Source organism: Anser cygnoides, chromosome 2, assembly GCF_040182565.1.
Source record: "Anser cygnoides isolate HZ-2024a breed goose chromosome 2, Taihu_goose_T2T_genome, whole genome shotgun sequence".
NCBI classification, from domain to species: Eukaryota; Metazoa; Chordata; class Aves; order Anseriformes; family Anatidae; genus Anser; species Anser cygnoides.
Window position 1 is genome coordinate 83,899,743 of NC_089874.1, and position 21,600 is coordinate 83,921,342.

Genomic DNA, 21,600 nt, shown 5'->3' on the forward strand with positions numbered 1-21,600 from the left:
GGCTGCGAGCCTCCGCGGCGGAGGCTGGGGGCTTGCGGGAGGCCGATGCCGGCGTCGTGCCGCTGGAGGGCACTGGCACCCCACGCGAGGCCGCCGGTGAGGCAAAGGCAGTTTTTTTCTCTTTGAGGTCCTGTCATTCCTGTATAAACAAGTTACGTTCGAGTGTTTAGGATATAAATTACGACCATGCAGGCTTGCCTCGGAAAGAATGTAAACACAGCACTGTGGTCGGAGCAAACTCTGAAACTGACTTTATAATTTATCACAGGCCCTGAGAAGCTCGGGGAAGAAAAGGGCATGTTTGAGCATAAATATATATTTGAAAAGATGAAGAATTATATATGTGTGCACGCCTATATGTCATTACGCATGTATAAGTGCATGTATATAATCGATAGGCATGTGCGTATATCTGCATGCAGGCGTCTATCTGCACAGCTACCTATTTTGCCAAAACTAACCCGCTCTTCAGCTTCTTCGGGCACTATGGTGAGGGGTTGGACCGCCGGGGGTGCCCCGGGTCGGGGGGCGCAGAGGGGGTGCTTTTATCCCCACCGGCTTTCCTTTTTTTTTTTTTTTTTCCCCTTCCCCCCCTCCCTTTTTTTTTTTTTTCTTTCTGGCCACGCTATTCTCGGTTCTCCCCGCGCCCAGCCCCTCGATGCTTATCAAGCCACGGTTTTATCAAGGATCCTTCTCGCCCCCACTCCTCCCCGTGACGCCCCCTCCTGCCTGCAGCCCCCTGGCGAAGCCTCGCCGGGGCGCAGGGGGGCTGCGTGGCCGTGGGGAGGGGGGCACCTGCAAACAGCCCTGAACATTTCGAGGGGGAAGGAGCCCTCGGGAGAAGAAGCAGGAAACCTGGTCCCTGCTGCTTGTGTGTCCGCTGCCCTCGTTACCTTCGAGTTTACCCAGAAGAACAGCCTGGGCTCAGGCAGAGCAGCCCCCGACCCTGGGGCACGGGTCGTGTCCCCCCCCCCCCCCCCCCTTCTCTCTCGTCCTCCAGAGCCTTCAGGATTTGGGGTTGCAGCTTTAACAACGGGGGATGCAAAGGGAGAGGAAATTTCTCGGAAAGGGGCCGAGGGGAAAGAAGTGCCTGCCCAGTGCGTTGTCGTTTATATACATTTTATTGGAAAAAAAAAAAGAAAATTTGTACATCAAAATATTTTGGCAAACTGTAAAAAGTATACATAAGTGCAAATATATTCTCCTTTTAAAGCAATAGTGTGTGAGTATACACGAGATTTATTTAAAATATTTCTTTAAAAATATTGTGGTAGAAAAACAACTTTTGTAAAAATAAAAAACAAAACGTTGTCTTGCTGCAATACTGGAAAAAAATGAACTTTTCTTAAAGTCTATACACGAAAGGGCTAAACAATACTGTTTTAATAATATCGATCGGTTGGTGCTGGAGTCCATAAAAAGTGTCCTCGGTGGGGCTCGGGGGGAGAAAAAAAAAAAAGAAGGAAAATGGAGGGGGGTGTCCTCGCAGGTGCTGAGCTGGGAGACTGTTTTTTCCTATTCAAAGAGACTTTCTCGTACAAAAATATTTCGGCTCGTTCACTTTCCCAAAGCTCGGCTCTTTAGGAGACGACGGAAACGCGTTTTACCACCGGCGTGCTCAGGGACGCTCAGTCTCACCTAGCGAGGCGCGATTTTGGGGAGCGCTTCGGAGTTACACCGGCTGTACGTGTCGTGTCCTTCAAGGAGTGGAGGGGCCCGAAAACTGCTTCCTTAGGTAATTTTTGCTAAGTGACTCGTGTACTATCAATGCTATCAGAGTGCACATTATATTTCGTCTGCGTGGGTCCGTCTATACCTCGGCTCTGCTCGACGCCACCTGATTGTCTCTGTTGGGGCGCTGCCTTCACATCACGCAGGGCTTGATGTCCTGGCAGACGCTTTGATGGTGGTGATGGTGGTAGTAAGAGCCGCTAGCCGAAGGGTGAAAAGAAGAAATGCCGTTAAAATTGAGGACAAAATCCTTCCTGTCGCACACCGGGGACGGGTGATGCTGGTAGCGAGGCAATCCCACTGCAAGAGAAGGAGAGAAGAACTGCTCAGAAACCAGGTAGCTCACCCACGCGGAGGAGAGGCTTCCTCCTGTCCCTGCTCGGTGTGGGAGATCCCCTTCCCGAGGAAGCCTGTCCCCTGTCCCGCTTGTAGGGCGCACCACAAGCGGCAGAGCCACGGGCACACGCGTGAACGCGTCCCGGGCGCACGGCGTGGCTCGGGGCATCCCTGCGTGCGGCAACGCGGGCACGGCCGGGCATCTGTCCCTTAATGTCCCTCGGTCGTGCCCGGGGTCAGGTGAGACTGGGGATGTGAGCAAAGGATGCGACTCGCGTGGTTTTCTGGGTGCGCCGGGGGCATCGCAATTGGATCCTGACCCTCGCTGCCTTCCCCTCCCTCTCTCCCAAATCCCACTCCCGGGGGGCAGTCGGGTGGGACGGGAGGGGTTTGCTTTTGACTGGGGGGCTGCAGGTTGAATTGCCACCACTCATTTGGGGTCATTCGTTTGTGTGCTGATGGTGTGTTTTGGTTTTTGGGGGGGTATGTGCGAGCTGCGCCCCTGTACTCGCGTGTGCTCTCGTGAGCCTCAGATACAGGGCGAGGACACCCCACGCCTCCTCAACAGCAGCGGGCGACGTACATCCGCGGCCCCGACATGTAAATGACCTTTCAAATTCCGATTTTCATTTCCCACAGCCTAAGGAAACCCTTCGGGGGACGGAGCGCAAGGGGCCCCGTGGGAGATCGCCCTCGAGCCCGCGCCGCGCGGGGATCTTTAGCCTGGCAGGGATCCTACAGGATCCAGTGGGGAGGGGGGGATCGGCTGAGCAAGGCCTGCAGGACGGAGCCAGGGAGGGATTTGCTTTGCTTTGGCGCGGGGATGTCAGGCTCGGCTGGTGGGACCCTGTCAAATCTGACCGAGGGTCAAAAAAAAAAAAAAAAAAAAAAAAAGGAAAAAAGAAAGAAAGCAGCACGGAAAGAAAGAGAAGGGATAGGGGAAAAAAAGAGGGAGACGTGCACGGTTTTCCCCAGCGTCACGGAGCCGGCAACTTTCGCGATTTGTGCAGCGAGCCCCGGCGGCGGCGCGCACAGCCCGGCTCCTCCAGCACTGTCCCCTTCTTCACCCCGCAGAGCTCACTTTATAAAAGTGATTATTTCGCTGGATTTCCTCGGCTTTCTAATAACCCTGCTGGTATGCTCACCATAAACCAGGGCACTTTATTACAATCCTGATTCAATCATTTAGCAGGATTTAATAGTGTGCGAAAAAAATCCGTACCACCCCCACCTCCCCAGCTTCAAAATCCTTTTAGCAGAACCGAGCCTCCTGTTTCCAATTTTTTTCCTCTCTTATTCTTGGGTCTGATGCAAATTCAAAGTTTCAAGTCCTCCCCGTCGCTGTCATGAGTAGGGGGTTATTAACAGATCCACAGCGATTGCCACCGAATTTGCTTTAGCATTTAAAAGAAAGGGAAAAGCGGAATTCACTTGCTGCTGCTTTTGTGGGGAGAGGAGGAGAAAGATTATTGCTGGGAATAATTACGAATGAAAGAGCTCGGATCGTTTTTCCCTATCTCCTTTCATTCTACCGAAACGATTGCGCCGCAGAGATTTTGCGGATCACACACGAACGAGGAGTGGATCCGCGCAAATAATAATAATAAAAAAGATTTTTTTTTCCTTATCTAATCAAGGAATGGGGATGGTTTGTTCCCAAAGTCCAGGGCCCGGATCCCTACTCCAGAGCTGAGGCTGTGCAAAATAGCCGGAGAAACGCCGTTTCGCAAAGCAGAGGCACTAAATCTGAGCTGCTGGAAGTGGACGCTCGTCGTCGGCATTAAAAAAGCGTCCATCGGTCTGTCTGTACATCCGTCCTCCAACAGAAAAGAGCCGCACTTAAACCGCCCCAGCCTCGGAAACCGTGGCGGGAGGCTTCGGGGGAACCAGAACCCTTCCCCTCTCTCTGTTTCTTTCTCTCTCTCTGCTTTTTGTTTTCAGAAGCTGCTCGTGGGCTGCCCCGCAATGAACGTTTCTCTTCCAGGTATCGCCTTTGGCACCTCGGGTGCCTGGCAGGAGGAGGGGGCAGCCGCCACGCAGCCCCGCTCCCTCGCCACGCGTGTCCCCGCGGGGCGGCCGGGCCACCGACAGAAGTAAAACAAAGAAAAAAAACAAAACAAAACAAACAAAAAAAAATCCGAAAGAAAAGCAAACAAACAAACAGATAAAAAACCAATCCAAGCAACAACAGCGACAGCAACAAAGCCAAGCCGAAGTGGCTAGCGGCGAAGGGAGGCATTTCGGCGGGGCATGCCCTGGTGAACCCCTCTCGGCCACCAAGCCCCGTGGAAGGGGCGGCTGCATCTCCGAAAAACGGATTTAAAGCGCAGCAGCAGAGCCCCGTGGGCACGGAGCAGCCCTGCGGAGGACGCGCAGCCCGCTCTGCGCCAGCCCCCGGGTAAGGCACAGCGACCCGCTCCTCTCCCCTGCAGCCACTGCAGGGCTGATTAGTGTTTTGTCACCTTTAATTTTTGATGACGATGATTATTGTTGTTATTTAAATAGAGGGAAGGCGGCTCGCTGCTGTGCCGGGCAACCCCTCCGCGCCCCCCGGCTGCCCGCTGCGGGGCTCCCCGCACGCACACCCCGCGGGGAGGCCGGGGCAGGGTGCGGGGCTCGGAGGGGGACCGGGGGGTGATTGACAGGAGCCCAAGGCGGGGGCAGGAGGGGACCCAGCGCTGAGGGTCGCCTGTATTTGTTACTTGTTGAAATTCCCATAAAATTGAACAAGACCCCGCTCTCATAGGGGTTAAGTCAGGCTAAAATCCTCTTCGGTGTGGTCCAGCCCAGACTGTCTTTGTTTGCTTAACCTCCGGGACCCACGTTTAAAAGGGCTATTTGGAAAATTTCCCCGTAAGAGCCCAACATCTTTTACCCATTTTTGTGCTAGGATTTTTTTCTGAGCAGACATTGTCTGTAATCACCGGCCGGGCAGGGAGGGGGTGAGAAAGAGAGCAGAAGAAACCCTTTTTCCCTCCGCTTGCAGAAATGCATTGGATCTGCTTTAATCTCCTTCGCATTTCTCGAGATTAGCGGCTTTGCTTTTTCTTTTTTTTTCCCCTTTTTTTTTTTTTTTTCCTTTTCCCCCTGCAGCCCGCAGGGCTTTGGGGATAATATTTAACGCCTTTTCCGATGCTTCCCCCCTACGAGTCCCCGCGGTTTACCGAGGCGCCCGGGGAAGGGGGGGTTGGGGGGGGCACGAACTAAAGCCGGGACGGAGCGATGCCCTACGCCCTCAGCCATCCCCCCCCGTCCCGAAACAGACCGGCTCCGACCCCCCTGCCACCCTGTCCCTCTGGCAGACCGTGCCCCCTCTTTCACCCCTGCCCCGCCGCGGCCGGGGGGTCCCCGCCGAAGCCCCCCGCTGCCGGCGGAGACCCGCGGCGGGGGGGCCGGGTCCGGGGCATCCCCGCAGCCCCCCCTACCTGAGAGGTCGTCGCGGGGGCTCTGGTGCAGGTAGCCCTGCTCCAGGGAGTAGGAGGGCACGCTGGAGTGGATGCCCGAGGAGGCGGCGTTGGCGGCGGGGAGGCCCTGCTGCTTGAGGTAGGGCGAGGCCCCCGAGGCTGTCCAGTGAGCCGAAGGGCTCGTGTAGGGCGAGTGGCACTCGATGGCGCTCGCCATGGCCGGCGAGGAGGGCACGGGGCTGCTGCTGCTGTCGGGGCCGTAGTCCCCGTTGGCAGTCACCGGGCAGCTGGCCATGTAGGTCGAGCCGGGGTTGGGCGACATGTGCGGGACGTGGTGGCCGCCGCTGAGTCCCTCGTAGCCGCTGGCCATGGCGTTGGGCATCATGTCGAGGTTGTAGCCGTTGGAGTGGCAGGCGAGGGAGGCGGGGGGCGCCTGGAAGTCGAAGCCCTGCGGGAGGATGGAGGCGCCGAAGCCCAGCCCGTTCATCATGCGGTACATGGGCTTGAGCGCCTGGCACTTCCTCCTGAAGCCGCGGGGCCGCCGTCGGAAGGAGCCCTCCTCGAACATGAACTCGCTGGCCGGGTCGATGGTCCAGTAGTGGCCCTTGCCCGGGCGGCCCAGCCCCTTGGGCAGCTTGATGAAGCACTCGTTGAGCGAGAGGTTGTGGCGCACCGAGTTCTTCCAGCCCTGGTAGGAGCCGCGGAAGAAGGGGAAGCGGGCCTGCAGGAACTGGTAGATCTCGCTGAGGGTCAGCCGCTTGGAGGGCGAGCTCTGGATGGCCATGACGATCAGGGCGATGTAGGAGTAGGGGGGCTTCTCCGGCCGCCGCAGCCCCGAGCTGGCCTTCTTGCTCTTGGAGGTCGCCGCCGCCGCCGAGGAGGAGGAGGAGGAGGAGGAGGTGGAGGTGGAGGAAGAGGAGGTGGAGGTCTCCAGGGCGGAGGAGGGCGGCCGGCTCATCTGGAGAGCTCCGGGAGCCGGGCTGCAGGAGCGGAGAGGGACGGGGGGCTCCAGCCGCTGCTGGCCGCTGGCGGTGGTCATCTGGCGGAGGGAGGGGAATGGGGCCGGCTGGGGTGAGGCGGGGAGGGAAGGGGGGGAGCCGGGCGGGGTGGGTACCGGGGCGGGGGGTGCCCCGCGGAGGAGGAGGAGGAGGGGGGGTCTGGGGAGAGCGGGGGGGCTCCGGGAGCCGCTGTCCTCCGGGCACCTCCTCAGCGCGGCGGCGGCGCCCTGCGCATCCCTCCCGGCCGGCCCCTTGCGCCACGGCTCCTCTGCTTTCCGCCGGGGCGGGATGGACCGGCACGGCCCCGGCACGGCCCCGGCACGGCCCCGGCACGGCCCTGGCCCGGCCCCGGCCCGGCCCCCGCCCTCCCTCCCCGCGCCGCCCGCCGAGGCTCCGCTCAGCGCCGCTCCGCTTCCTCCTCTGCCCCCCACCTGGGCACCGTCCCGCTGCCTAAATCGGCACGGGGAGGAAGAGCAGGAGCCCCCCCGGCCCGCCCCCGGCCCCTTCCGCACCCTCAGCCCTTCACAGGCACTTTTTTCCTGCCTTAGAGGCTCGACCGCCTATCGGGTTCTTCAATCTCGCTCGCTCTTTTTTTTTTTTTATTATTATGATTTTATTTCTTTCCCTGCAGACCCCCCTGAATCCGGCTAAGAAATCAGCCGGGCGGCGGAGATAGAGGGGGAGCGAGCAGGAGCGGGAGACCACCCCCTTTCCAGCTGGCCTGTGGCCACTCTTCATCTGGGCAGGAGGCGCTGCTGCTGCTGCTCCGCTCCTCAAGCCTACCAGACCGCTGTTTTTTTTTTTTTTCTTTTTTCTTTTTTTCCTTAGGATGGGGACAGCTTCTCGGTACCCCTTGCCACCCGCACCCCTCCGCATATAAAATGAGGAGCAGCCAGGGGTTGTGTCGGAGCACCAAGGATGCGCCCTCTTTCCCTCCCTCCCTCCTTTCCCTCCTCGACGATGTTCTCCCGGTGCAACCTCAAATCGGGGCGGGGGGGGGGGGGGGGGGGGGGGGGTTCGCCCCTGCTGGGAGCCGCCGTTTGCCGGAGGAAACGGGGCAGGGAGGAGAGGGGCCGTCGGAGCCACAGGGCTGCTCCCAGTTGCCTTGGGAGACTCCAGCATCAAACTGGAGACGGGAGGAGGAGGACGGCGGCGGGCAGGGATGCTGCAGCAAAGGCGCGGCGGTGGGAAGGACCTGGGCAGAGGGGAGCGCCGTGCCTGCAGCCCTCTGTGTGTGTGTGTGTGTGTGTCCGTGTGTCCGTCTGTTTCCAGTGCAGCTCCGTGCTGGGAGCTCGCTGGTGGGTACTGGCAGGGAGGGGGTGGGGCTGGTCCCAGACAGTGACCTGCAGTTGAGTGGAAGCAGGCTTTTTCCATCAAACTCTGCCTGGATACCACACACAGAGCCCAAGTGTCAGTTTACTGCCCTGAGCCCGGCTCCTTTTCCCTAAGCTCCCCAGTAATTAGACAAAGAAAACCTAAATTAACTGAACAGGCGTCGACAGCTTCCTCCAGATCACCACTGCTACGTACATGGGAATGTGTCCGAAAAGGGCTTGATTGTACCTGAGAATCAGCTAAGAAAAACACTGCGAAGTCCGGCAAGGTTTTCTACACATTTTTAATAGAAAGAAAAAAAAAAAAAGACTTCTCTGTCAATAGATCGTGCTCACCTTTCCTGGGGCATCGGTTTAAATAGTTCCCGTTGTAAATTAAGAACAAACCCCCCCACAAAAACACATATCTTTTATTTTTCTCGGAGGGGCGGGGAGGAGGCTGACGTGCGATTCCCGGTCTCGTTGCAACGACCGATGGGGAATATTTTAAGAAAACCCGTGCTTTTGTGCGTAAACATCCTTCCCTGCTGTAGGTCGGCGGGCGAGCGTCCTTTGTCGCCTTCCACGGCGGGCCGTCCGGCTGCAAATCACGGCTGTCCCACTCGCGGGTGGCATCCCCGAGCCACTGCGGCCAGCGTCGGGAGGCTGAAGGCATTAAATACCCGCCGGTGCAGGGGGGAAGAGGGCTGTAGATGGCTCTGACCTGGCCACCTCTCAGACAGTCCGCCTTGCTCCGTGCTGTAGCGGCGGGGTGGCAAGGGGCATTTAATTCCCAGGCAGATGTCACGGTTTAGGGGGATGTCGGTGTTTTGCCACGGGGCAAACCCGCACGGACAATGCACCAAAACCCGAGGGAAGAGAGCAAATGTCTGCGGTCATCTCCACGCTGCCCTGACAAGGGAATCGGGGCTCACACGCTGGGTCATCTCCCTCCTACCTGCTAGAAACGTCCTCTTCTCCGCAGACGATTGTTTTAAACATAGCATTAAGAAGTCTCCAAGACATGGTACCGAGGCCTTAAAAGATGGTTTGAAGTGCCTCTGATTAAACAGAAGTGCATTTGCTGTTTGGTGGAGATGTTTATTTTGGTTGGTGTATCCATTTCTGAGCTGATCCCAGCTTTGGAGCACAACTGGTTTGTTTTACCAGAGCATACGGAAATTAAACTTTTTGGCAGATTTGGTTACTCAGATGTTGTTCTATAATCATCGTTTTTATTCTAGGAAATCTCTTCATTATTGCGGTTTCAGTTTCATGTTCATAACACTGTCCCCTCTGCTTCGTGGGCTAAATGAAATAGCGTAGACTAAACCAGTTAAGAAAATGGGAGACAAATATGAAAGATAAATGTTTACGGTTATCTTGGAGTCCTCGCTTTTTTTTTTTTTTTGGTTCTTCTTCTGCTCCCCCCCCCCCATTTTTATTTTTTAACTGCGTGCTTGAGGCTCTTTCCCCTGCTCTGAGGTCCTGCAGATGAGAAGCGTTTTTCCAATTAAACCCGAGACTGAAACTTAAACAAATCCCCGCAGTATTGTAAAAGTGCCTTTCCTTAAGCCCCGGAGGATTTTCCTCCGACTGTCAGTTTCAGGGTGCCTGGGCTTAGCTCTCGATCCACGGCGGCTGACGGCGATGCGCCGCCGCATGGGGGACATGCGGGCGTTTTTACCGAGCGGGAGGAGCCCACCGGCCGCAGGCGAGCTCCCGGCAACCGGGAACCGGTCCCGGAGGCACCGGGAGCCCTCCCGGGACGGGACCGGCCCCGAGGCGGCGGGAGGACGCCGGGCGGAGGGGACAGAGAGGCCGGGATGGGAAGGGGCTGGCAGCGGTCCTGCCCCGTCCTTTGTGCTGCTCCCGGGACCTCTTGACTTCTCGGGACCTCTGGCAGTAGCCGTGCGATCCCAGTGTTTGTTTGGAGAGTTTTTTTTTTTTTTTTCCCTGTTTTCCTCCACCCCCCTCCCCTTCTTTGCGTACGCAAAGAGGAGCAGGCGTGACTCTTTTTATAGATGGCTCCCTGCAGGCTGCCGTCGGGACCCTTTTTCCCAGCTCCCGCTGAAGAGCTGGGGGTCTCTCTCCTTTCCGGAGGCTGAAGGAAAAGGAAGAGGGTCTCGGCATCCCGTGGTTGGGGTTGAAACATCCCAGGTCGGGGGAGCACCTCCCGTCCCCAGGGCAGGCAAGGACCTTCAGAGCAAAGAGCGGGGGCCTACCTCTCCTTGCGGGGGAAAATATTAATAACAATACTAAAAGAAATAGAAAAGAGCAAATTAACCACAAAACCAGCCCAGCCCCAATAGCATCAGCCAAGGTGCTCAGTGCCCAGAGCGGGCACCGCTCTCGTAGCATTTTGCAGGGGTTACCTGGGGGATCGCCTCGTAGCTTTGGCTGGCTTCCCATTAATATACTTTAGGAATTTTTTTAGCAGTGTGTGGATGTGAGGGGAGCTAAGCCCAGATCGGGACACCTCCATGAAGGTAGTGGTCGCGAATTAGTAGGGCACCTTTCTCTTTCCTCCCCGGTCCGGGGCGGCTTTGCTCAGTGCCTGAGGAAGGAGAGAAAGGCCAGGCGAGAAACAAGGTTTGGGCGAGAAGCCAGGCGAAGAGCAGCATCTATTCGCCTTTGGGGAAGGGTTTTTCAGAGGGAAAGCGGCCTCAGCAGGTGGGAGAAGAGGTCCTCCTCAGTGCACGGGAGCCCTGCAAACCTCCCGGGCAGCCGCCTCTCGGGCTGCAGGCTCCATCCGGCGCCCCTCGTTGCTTTCCCCGAGGTCCCAGCCTTGCTGGGGGCACCCTGGCAGCCCCCCCGGCCGGGCTCCGAGGGATGGAGGAGGCAGGTAACGGGGGTGTTGCAAGGGAGAGCTCCGCTCCGCCGCCAAGAACAGCGTCGGGTTTGCAAGTGTCACCCCCGAGTACTTCCACCAAGTCTTTGTGTGGGTAGGCTTGGCTTTTCCTATGCCCGGTGAGAAAGGTAAAGATTTCATCCCCTCCCAGCTCTGCACAGCTCCCACTGAACTTCCCGGAGCATCAAAATAAACCCCCTACAGTGGTCAGGATATAGGTCACCTCTTTAAAAGGAAACACAACCCTTCCAAAAATATAAAACATCTTTGACGTGGAAAAAGAAAAAAAAAAAAAAAAGCAAAACAAAACTCTTTTGTCTCCGAGCATCCTCTGCGGGTGTAAATAAAACGTGACGGGCGCGGGGTAAAATAAGAAGCGGAAAGTTTGGAGACCGGCGCAGGTATCTGCGTTCCTGCAGGCTGTAGGGAAAGCTGTAGGATCCCGCTCCGCATACCCCACTGACAGCCGCGAGTAAGGGCAAAACAGGGTTTGGCCCGAGATCTGAACGCGCGGTAACTTTTTTTTTTTTTTTTTTTTTTTTTTTTTTGCCTGGCTTCTCACCCGCCCGGGTTTACATTCCGATCAAATGAGATTTCTGACTTTACACATTGTCAATAATTTTCATGCGTGCTCCGACCTTAATTACTTTCCATACCATTTGGAGCAAACCGTTTGGCCGCGGCGAGCGAGCCAGCGGTGCCCCCAAACCCCTGCATCCTTCCCTACATCCCCCCCCCCCCCCCCGCTCTGTCGCGGACCCCAGCCCCAAAAACTTCCCCATCCCGTCCCCATGTCCCCATCCCGCAGGAACCCGGGGGAGCCGCCGTGCCGTGCCGTGCCGTGCCGTGCCAGAGAGGGGAGGCTGGCTGGGAAAAAAGATCCAGCATCGGAGGGTGCTCGCCTATGAATTTCGGGGAAGGCCCTAATCAGGAGCAGGTTTCCCTGCTCGCTCCCGCTCCCCGCCTTCCCTCCACCCTAGCCCCCCTCTTTCGTGAGAGAGGTTTTCATTAATTTCTAAGTAAAGCCCGTAAAACATAACGACCCACTCAAAGGTAGGGCCGGGTTACCGAGTGCCGGATTATGACATGATTTACGAACAGAGGTTGGAAAAAAGTAATAATCCGAGCTCGCACCTAAGGACCGAGCCTGCCAAACGCGGGCACGGACTCTGCGGCCACCTCCTCACTCATTAGGGCCACTCCGAGGTGGCGGGGGCAGGAAACCCTAAAGCCCCTTTTACATCTTTTTTTTTTTTTTTTTTTGGTGTGTGCTTTTAGGGGCTCTATGTGTCCCCTTCTCCCCCCGCACACACCTCTTTACACCGGTGCCTCCAAAGCCTTGGGTCTGCTAGGGTCCCCCACCGGATCAAAGGGGAAGGGGGGCGATGGTGCCTCCGGGGTCCCCCCCGCACACACTCCCAGCGCCCTTTCTCTCTCTCCCTCCTCCATCCGGGAGGCTTTTATTGATGAGCTGCCTCCGAGCCCCCGCACGAAATGTCCCTGAAGGGTTTAGACAATTCATCAGCCATCACTTTCGGTATCTGCTTCCTCCCTTTCAAATACAATCCTCGCACACCACGCTAGGAGGGGAGGGGAGCATACTTGGGACCAGAACAGCTACATAATCAACGTCAAAATGATACCACTGACCTTTCGGAAACACGGAGTCCGGGCCAAAAAACCCTCCGAATGATTAACTTTTTTTTTTTTTTTGGATTATTATTATTTTTTTAACTTCCACTGACAGAGTATATACACACCGTTATTGCTTGCTTTCCCAAACTCATTAGGACATTGCGGAATAGCAGATCCATCTCTTCCTCTACAGCGGAGGGGGGAAACACCAAAAAAATAAAAAAAATAAAAGGATCCAAATCCATACCCAAATCCATGTAGAGGGAGAGGTTTCTTAACGAAGCCCCTCGCAGGCTGCCCCCTCGGCGGGGGTGGCTCTGGGAGCCGCAGTGCCGCCGGGCGGCCGGGGGGGGACCGGGGCCGCCGGACCCCCTACTCGAGGCGGGGAGCCCCCCGTGCCGCCGGCCCGGCCTCTCCGCTGGGTGGCGCTGGGCTCCTGGAAATGGGGGCCCCGGCACGGCCCCACCTGCCGGGACAGCACGGCCCCGGCACCCCCGCAGCGACACCCCCGGGCTCTCGGCTTCGCCCCCGGCGCGCACCTTGCTGCCACGGGCCGGGAGCTGCTCGCTTGTAAACCCTCTCGGGTTGGTTTTTCTCTCTTGAAAAGGAAGAAGGACCCACCCCCCTCCCCGACCTCGATGATTTTCAAGGCCCCCTTGTTTGTCTCTCGTGTCATCCCTGCTGATAAGGCCAGCCATGCCCGCTTCTTGCCACGGAAATAAATCCCCCGGCAGTCAGGGGCCAGGCGGAGACTGAGCACTCGTAAGCAAAAACTCTCGCCTGGGATTTGTCCCAGGGCAGGGTAACAGCCTCTGCTTCCAAAGACCTGCGATGCCTTTGGAACACGAGGTTGACACCACACTTAGGTTATGAGTTCGTATTTATTAAATACTTGGAGAAGGGCTTTTATTGTTTGGAAGAGGAGAGGAAGGCTGAGAGTTGTTCCAGGATCCAGGGCCGCGTGGCCCTAAATAACCCCGCTGTTCTCGGGCTGGGGACCGGAGAGAAGTGCCCGGATTTATCCTTCCCCCAAGGGGAACCGTCTGGGGGCCAAAAACGCAGCGCGGACATCCCCTTAGGAGATGCTCTGACCCACGGAGCCCCGCGGTGCCGGCAGCCTCGGAACCTCCCGGAGCCTCCCCGGGGCAGCCTCTTGAGGGGCACCGGGGAAGATCCAAAGAAGTGGCCGGCACGGGGACGAAGGGGTTTTGCTCCTCCTCTCCCGCAGAAACAGCCCGCCGATAGGGCTGTGTTACAGATGCAAAGCACGGAATCTCATCAAGCACTAGATACGGTTATATCCTTTTCACTTCCTTGTTTTCAACTGCCAGAAAAACAAAAATGCAAATAGCAGAAGAGAATGGTTTAGAGAAAGAGCGTTTCCTTTTCCTTTTCCTTTTCCTTTTCCTTTTCCTTTTCCTTTTCCTTTTCCTTTTCCTTTTCCTTTTCCTTTTCCTTTTCCTTTTCCTTTTCCTTTTCCTTTTCCTTTTCCTTTTCCTTTTCCTTTTCCTTTTCCTTTTCCTTTTCCTTTTCCCTTTCCCTTTCCCTTTCCCTTTCCCTTTCCCTTTCCCTTTCCCTTTCCCTTTCCCTTTCCCTTTCCCTTTCCCTTTCCCTATCCCTTTCCCTTTCCCTTTCCCTTTCCCTTTCAGTCCCTCCTTCTCCTTCTCCTTCTCCTTCTCCTTCTCCTTCTCCTTCTCCTTCTCCTTCTCCTTCTCCTTCTCCTTCTCCTTCTCCTTCTCCTTCTCCTTCTCCTTCTCCTTCTCCTTCTCCTTCTCCTTCTCCTTCTCCTTCTCCTTCTCCTTCTCCTTCTCCTTCTCCTTCTCCTTCTCCTTCTCCTTCTCCTTCTCCTTCTCCTTCTCCTTCTCCTCCTGCTCATTCTCCTTCCTTCCCCTTTCCCTTTGCCTTTTCCTTTCCATTTGCCTTTTTCCCTTCGCCTTTTCACTTTTGTTTTTTCTCCTTTCTTCCTTTATTCTTCTCTCTTCTCTCCTTCTTCTCCTTTCTCCTTTCTTTCTCCTTTCTCCTTTCAAGCAAATTCTTGTGCTTCACCTTGTTCTCCCATGTTCTTCTCCATGCAAAAATATTACCATCTTCTTCCCACCCTGAGAACACTATACTGTCTTTGCTATTGCACATGAAGATGTTTGCCTTTCCTTGAGCCAGTGCCTGCAGTAGCAGGACAAGGCAGCACTCTTCCAGCTCACAATTTAGCAGGTGGGCTGCATTGAGCACTTTTTCTCAGACCTGTCTTTGCCCCCACTTGCAGCAATGCTGGTAAAAGGGGGGAGCGGGGTGGGTAAAGTGACACCACAGTGGCGCTGTCTGTGGGCTGGGATTTTTGGCTGCTAGGTAAGAAAGGAGTCCAGAAAGGAGTGGAGACCTGCAAGGGCAAGGCACAGTTACTGGAGTGGGGAGCAATGATGCTGTGAGAGAGAGAAAGACTAGTGCGTGGAGCTGGGATAGTTGTGGGCTCCTCTCTGCAGGTTTCTCCCCTTATTACTGTTGGAGACTGCAGAGGATGAAGATTGACCCTCCCAGAAGCAAAGCAGGATCTGCATCAGAAGGGAACTGCTGTGGATTCAGACAGGTGTCAAGGAGGACATCCTTAGATGTGCTGGTTGAGGAATGCATCAGGCTGAGCGGCCAGCAGACCCCAGGGTGGGGGGATTGCTCTCATGGGCAGTCCTGGCCCCATCTACAGCTGTCACCCTAGACATGGCTCTGAAATCCAGTAATATGCATGAAAGATGCTGGGTCAACACATTAACGTTACAGGAGCTTACAGCTCTTTGGATCTTGTCACAGCACTTCCCAAGCTGTGTCTAAGGACCAAGACACATGCTCTGTAATCTCTGCATAGAAGGATGCCTTTCCTGCTAGGTGTACGTCCAGTCACTGAACAGTGAGGCTGGAATGTGCAGCAGGGATCTGCAGATGCTCTTGCAGTACAACAAACAATAACCAGTGAGAGATACAGTGCAGAGGCTGTGAGCCAGCCACCTCCATCCTACTTCCCCTTTCCCAGAGGATCTGCATGGGAACTGTGCTGTGCACTTTCACAGGGTGGAGGTGATGTCTGGTAAGACATTAGCTAAAGGGTCAGAGTCCCATCTAATGGGTGGGACAATGTGGTATCCACCTAATGGCTAATCATGCATCTGATTACCTCCAACGATCAGGTGCTGTGGTTTGGAGGCTCTAAAGACACCTGGGAGAGAGCAGAAAAAGAAATGAAACAACGGCCATGGAGTGGGTGAGAGGCAGGGGCTTCCCAAGGGGAAAGCAGCAACTCTCCTGTGCCATGTGGTGCATAGGATATCATGTCCTGCATGTACTCACACAAATCCTACTGTTACTTTAATTAGGCTTTTTTCTCTGCTCCTCTTCCTGTTCTCTTAAGAAAAAGAAGAAAAGCATGTGGGCCTTAATGGAGAAGGAGCTTATCATTTTAAGAGAAAATATCACATCTTTTCCCCTCCAAATTGAGTCTGACTGCAAACTTACCCTGAGAAACGCTAGACCCAGGAGGACGTGCCCTTTTCTCCAGGATAGAAGAATGCTAGTGGAGAAACTGATTGGAAGATTAAGCTTCTGCCAAAGTTGTCCTGCCAATAACTAATTTATTCTCCAATGAATAACTTATTCCAACTCCTGAAATCTGCAGCATGAATCCAAGGGGAAATCTGGCTCAAAGGAAGTAGCAGGTTCAGCCTCTGAGCTCCACATAAAAAATATGAATCTGATGCTGGGGGTGGAGGCCTTTAGAAGTCTGAGCCCCTGTAGCGCTCTGGACCATTCATCTCACTGAGACATCCGAGTGTAAAACTGACCAGCAGTGATATCCAGACTATTTGTATGCCTGGATTATGTCCCAGTGGCTATCTTTCTTTTCAACCTGTCTCCAGTTTTATCCCAAAGTTATTTCTTCTCTGAGGTTGGACCCAGCCTGGTGAAGTGGTGTGTTTTGAGCCAAAAGTTAGGAAAAACAGGCTTATTACCAGCTACTTAGATTCTAAATCAGAAATAGACTTTTTTTATACATATAGGTACAGATATATATGTTTACGCACACATACATCCTTTATTTATTTCTCTTTACATATTCACACATATAACAAACACACACACATGTATGCAACACATATGTAAAATATTTATATAAACTAGTGCCACATACAATGATTTTTCTTGCCCTGGTGTTTCCTCACCTGAGGCTTCTTTGGGTCTAGCAGAGTCCATACACATTGCATTGCCATCAGTGGCAGTCAAGTTGCATTTTCAGTATCCTGAGGGCCACAGGGTGACAAACACAGATGAAATCTCTGCCAACCCATTTTGAAAATGTTAGTTAGGCCTGTGCTAGGTCTAATATAACTACATTTGTATTGGCAGAATTGATGCATTGGTGATTTCTGTTACACGTAGAAAGGATGTGGCAGTGTAAGGAGCACTCATGTAGAGCCTGTGGTTTACAGGGTCAGAGGGATGTGAGAGGAACTTAACTGAGTTTTGTGGCTGGTCACATTACCCATGCATACTGCTGCCTTTTGGGACTTCTAATGCGTGTTGTGATAGGCACAGGGAAATTCCCAGTTTGGGAGGATTTCTGCCAACATGATATTTATAATTTGCTGCTGTCTGAGTGGATCACTACGCACCCTAAACTCCTGGTGAGTTACCTACTGCCCTGGTTAGATCTGTTGAGGAAGCACACACAGCAGAGGAAGGAAGGAGGGGAGCCTGAAAGACTGAGCTGAGTGAGCTCACCAAAGTGGCTGTAGAGAGAGTAAGGAAAGGTGTAAGAACTTACGTGACAAAAGAAGCCCATGTTAAACCTAAATCTCAGTTCTAAATCCAGAGCAATCTTGCTGGGCAGGATAATAGGATTATTTCTTATCCTGTTGGCCTTGATTTTCCACTCACTTCCGCTGCTATAAACAAGGAGTAATTCAGCTAAGTTAATGAAATTATGTCAGTGTAAGTCTGGTGTACAGAGCTTATTGAATGCAAGGGAACTTTTAGTGTGAACATGAGTAAAAGCAGGAAAAAGGCTTAAAGCTATCCCCCATTTTGCACATTATTTATATAGCAGAATTAATCAGTAGTAATATCTCAGTGCTATTGGAACAATGCAGACGCATTGAAAAAAGTGGAAGTGGTGCAGTTATTTTTGGTCTCGTGCCATTGGGTGCAGTCCATTTCTGCGGCCGTGAGCTGGTTCCCCATGAAACCACAATGAGAGGGTGTTCGATTGGCCTTGGTGTCAGGAGCTGGGGTGGAGTTTGAAGTAGCTGACAAGTGCATTAGAAAAAATAAATAAAACTGGAATGCTTGGGAAGTTAACTCAGTCGGAGCTAGAAAATCGTTTGGGCTGCTGTGAGAAGGAATATTTGAGAAAGTGCTTCAGTAGGAAAATGCTTGGATTGGCTAGTAATCCCCAATGCTGAGCACATTTTCCTACATTTTTGTAATTATATTATTTCCAGCTACTGTGGGACAAATGACAAACAACACCTGGCCACAAAACCTTTCCAGAGTGATGGAAAAATCACTATAGCAGCAATTAAAACACTTACAGCTGAAGAATAAAACAGCATGCAGCAATTGAGGGAAACAGAGCACACCACACTGAACAGATTTTTCCCCAATTTTAAATATAAATATAAAGTGCCAGTCTCAGTTGTATGAACCAGAGTAACTGCTTTCTTAGGGAGTTCCTGTAGACCTATCCTGACCCAGCAAAGTCAGCAGCGTTTCTGTCTCAAGTGTTGGCTGGACCTGGATAAAACATGATGTCTCCACAATTCTTCTGATGAAAAAACATCAGTAGAAAAAATTATATTTCAATAAATATTTCACCATTTTTGACAAAACATCTTTAGATTTAAACAGCTGAAAATATATTTGTTTGTTTTCACTTTTAGTTCTTCACCCCCTGCCTTTTTCTTGATCTTGGGGGAAATGGGAAATGGTAATAGGGCAGTGAAAATTGTTTCCTGTTTGTCCTCTGAACACCTTATGCATATGCTTTATTTATAGGTTTACCCAGATAACTCCTGAATAAAACTAAAGACACCACACTTGTTCCTGTGCATATATATAATTCTAGACCCAACACATATGAAGAAACATGGGTGGATATTTACTACTCAAGCCATATGATTTTTTCTTGGTTTACACGGAACCGTTTAAAAGATCTGTTCAATAGCTGAGGTGTATACACCAGTAGAATGATTACCTTTAAACTTTTGAAACCATATTTCAGCAACAATTTCCTTGTCTACAACTTTACAAGGCTGTAAATAGCCCCTGTGTGCATAATGAATTCTGACATCATAGGCCAGGGCTCTTACACACAGCAGGTTTTCCAGAACTTTTATTAGCAAGTTACACCTTGAGGCGAAACTAAACCCCCCAACTTTCTATTATAAATGTTACAATAAAATGTTCCTTTGAGTTTTCCTAGTGCTCAGAGTTCCTCCTTTCTTCCCGTTCCAAGTCATTCTTTCTGTAGAGTATACGAATTTGATACAGTCAGATTACACGGAAAGTGTGTTTTGTTGCAGACATATTGGATATTAGGTATTGTTACAAGGTGTTTTTTTATGGCTAGGCTTGCAGGACCAACATAACAAGGTGATAAAGAACAAGATTTCTTGCTCTTGCAACACTGTACTGGTGACTCTTGCCATTCCTATGTTTTGATTTTATTTTTCCAAGAGTAACGAAGCTCCAGTATGTTATCATTGAGGACTGGGAGGAGAAAGAGTCAAAAAGACCTTTCTAAAGATGGAGGAGATACAGGCAGAGATAGACTTGCAATGAAACTTCTCCTCTCTGTGTTTCTTTTTGCCTACTGTTGCTGCCAGCCCACCTCACAGTGTTCCTCCAGGTTCTTACATAAAACAATACAAAAATGATGCAGCTACAATGATCTCTCTCCTCTGCATTCCTACAATGTGGTACACAGCAAGCCCAGGCTTTGAGAAATACACAAATATTGAGCTGGATAAAACAGTGTGTTTACATGTGGTTGGCTTCCGATCACTAGTGCAGTTCCTGGCAGACAGAAGTGAGAGCAAAAGGAGAAAACGAAAGGACGTTGTCAAGACCTCTGCATTGCCAGTGGGCAAGTCACTTCAGTACAGATTTTCAGACTGTAGACTACCTAAGGTGATGGGGATGTTTGTATTAGTCAAGAAAGTACTTCAGCATATGTCAGTTTCTAATCAAAGACTATGTGTTTTCTGAAGTAGGCTAGGTGAAAAAGGCAAAGGGTAGCACATGCTTGCCATGTAACCTCTCCTCACAACTCACAACAAAGGACACTTTACTGTCCACTAGAATAAGAAACCTAGGCAGGGTGAACAGTTTTGTTCCTTGTCTTTGCCTGATAAGGTATTTACACAGACAGCTGCTTACTAAATGTACGATATAAGATGTTGTCAAGCAGCCTTGTAGAAAAACTTTGCTTCTGTTTTTAACAGATTTTCCTTCATTTCCAATCTGTATGTACTTCTATGTTTCTGGGTCTCCCCTTGTCTGAATTTCTGTAGCCCGTGCTGAGAGTGCGTATTTTAAGGCAAAAGGGCTTGATTTGCACACTCCCTTTGTGCCTTTGGGATGAAAAGCTGTGGACAATGTGGAACCACTTTCTTTTTGGACTCCATCTCACCTGAGTCCGTGGAAAAGCAGAACTCTTGGACGAGAGGATTGAGACAAGAGTACGCAGCCCCAAGTCTCAGCGCTAGTGCCTGGACGCCAATGGGGCAGCCAAATTCACTGTGAATCTGTCAGGAAATGGTTTTTCTAGCAAGCTGATACTCTTCTCCTTTTACAGACTCATCAAGTGAACATCAAAAATGATGAGAGAGTTTTGTTTGGCCCATTTCCTATGGCAACAAAGCATCTTCCCAGTGTTGCCCCTCCGCCTCCCCGGCATACTGTACGTTTCATTGTTGTTGAATAGGTTATCTAGAGGTCTCTAGGCTAACAGGTTACATGAATTTCCTAAAATTGTGCCTGTCCTTAAACGTAGCAAATCAGATTGTTTACATACCACTCCGTGAACCTGGACTGCACACTAAAAACTGTGCACAATGTTGCTATTTCTGCTTCTCCTCTCCCTTCCCCCTTGATGTAGGTATTGCAGCTTTCTGTGGGGGCTCATTAAGGTTCATAAAACACAGTAAAGAAGCTGGCTGGAGACACTCGTAATTCTACAGGTTCCCCAGGTCCACCATGTGGGACATTCAATAAAAATGCAGAGTTAGAAAGAGATGTCCTCAATAAAAGACTTAATTGAAAGCAGCCCTGATGGTCAAAATAGTATTGAGAGGAAGGAACTACAGTGACACTCAGGTTTGACTTTGTTTCCTCTGACACTGATTTCCTGAATGGCTTTGAGCAAGGCACTTAATTTCTTCAGGGCTCCATTTCCTACCCATAAAATAGGTTTAATAAGATTGCTTGTCATTTATTGTCCATCTTACCTATTTGGACTATGAGTGCTCTGCACAGAGCCTGTCCTTAACTAGCTGTCACTATTCATTTGGTTGGTTGTTTAAGGTGCCACCTTTACGCCGTCAGAAACCAAGCAAGATTTCTGTCTTCTTCTGCTACTCTGTGGCTTTATTATCAAGTGCAGGGAGTGCAGGAGCAGGTGGTACATACTGCTCTTCTTTCTAGACCTGCAAAAGAGCCCCTGTCAGAGCTCACTTATGAGGCTCAGTTAAGAACTCCTTCACCCCTTTCGTCCCCTGTGTATTCTCACTGAAAGAAAATCACTGGTTTCACACTTTTTTCCCTTCCATAGTTTCTCAATAAAAATATACTCTTGAAAGATTGGCCCGATTCATATTCTAATCTGGAAACTTTCCACTAATGTCAATGACTTTGGAATGAGTACTAGGAACAAGAAAGAACCTACTCCCAAAAATAATTTTTAACTTCTAAAATCGTAATAACCATAAAAAAGGCACAGTTGCAGGGAGTGACATTTCTATGGCTTTTTGCTCTTCTTAAATTCAATATTCAAACTCAGTCTTAACTTTGGCTCCTCTTTCATCTTGAAAGTACAGCATAGCCTGAGCACATAATATTCCTAATACGTCTTCTTGCCCATTTGTGCCATAAGGATAACATTAGAAATCTCACGTTACAAATTCACTTGCAGATTGTGACCCACACCATTTATGTAAGAAAGACTCTGTGGGTGCCTGGGGAAATTTCATGGCAGAAAAGTCATGAGGGCTTTGTTTTGGAGATGCTGAAAAATCACAGGGATTTTCATAACTTTTCTGTCTCCCTCAAAGGTATAGAAAATTAAGAAACTC

General features: G+C 51.8%; 1 protein-coding gene across 1 annotated transcript; it reads right to left on the reverse strand.

Moving 5' to 3' along the window:
* Nucleotides 1-1,849: 1,849 nt before the first annotated feature.
* FOXF2 (forkhead box F2) lies at nt 1,850-6,821 on the reverse strand. Its single transcript, XM_048076101.2, has 2 exons — nt 5,493-6,821; nt 1,850-2,031 (listed from the first exon to the last, which is right to left on the reverse strand). The coding sequence occupies exons 1-2, from the start codon at nt 6,508-6,510 to the stop codon at nt 1,865-1,867; spliced, it is 1,185 nt and encodes a 394-aa protein (XP_047932058.2). The 5' UTR covers nt 6,511-6,821; the 3' UTR covers nt 1,850-1,864.
* Nucleotides 6,822-21,600: the final 14,779 nt, after the last annotated feature.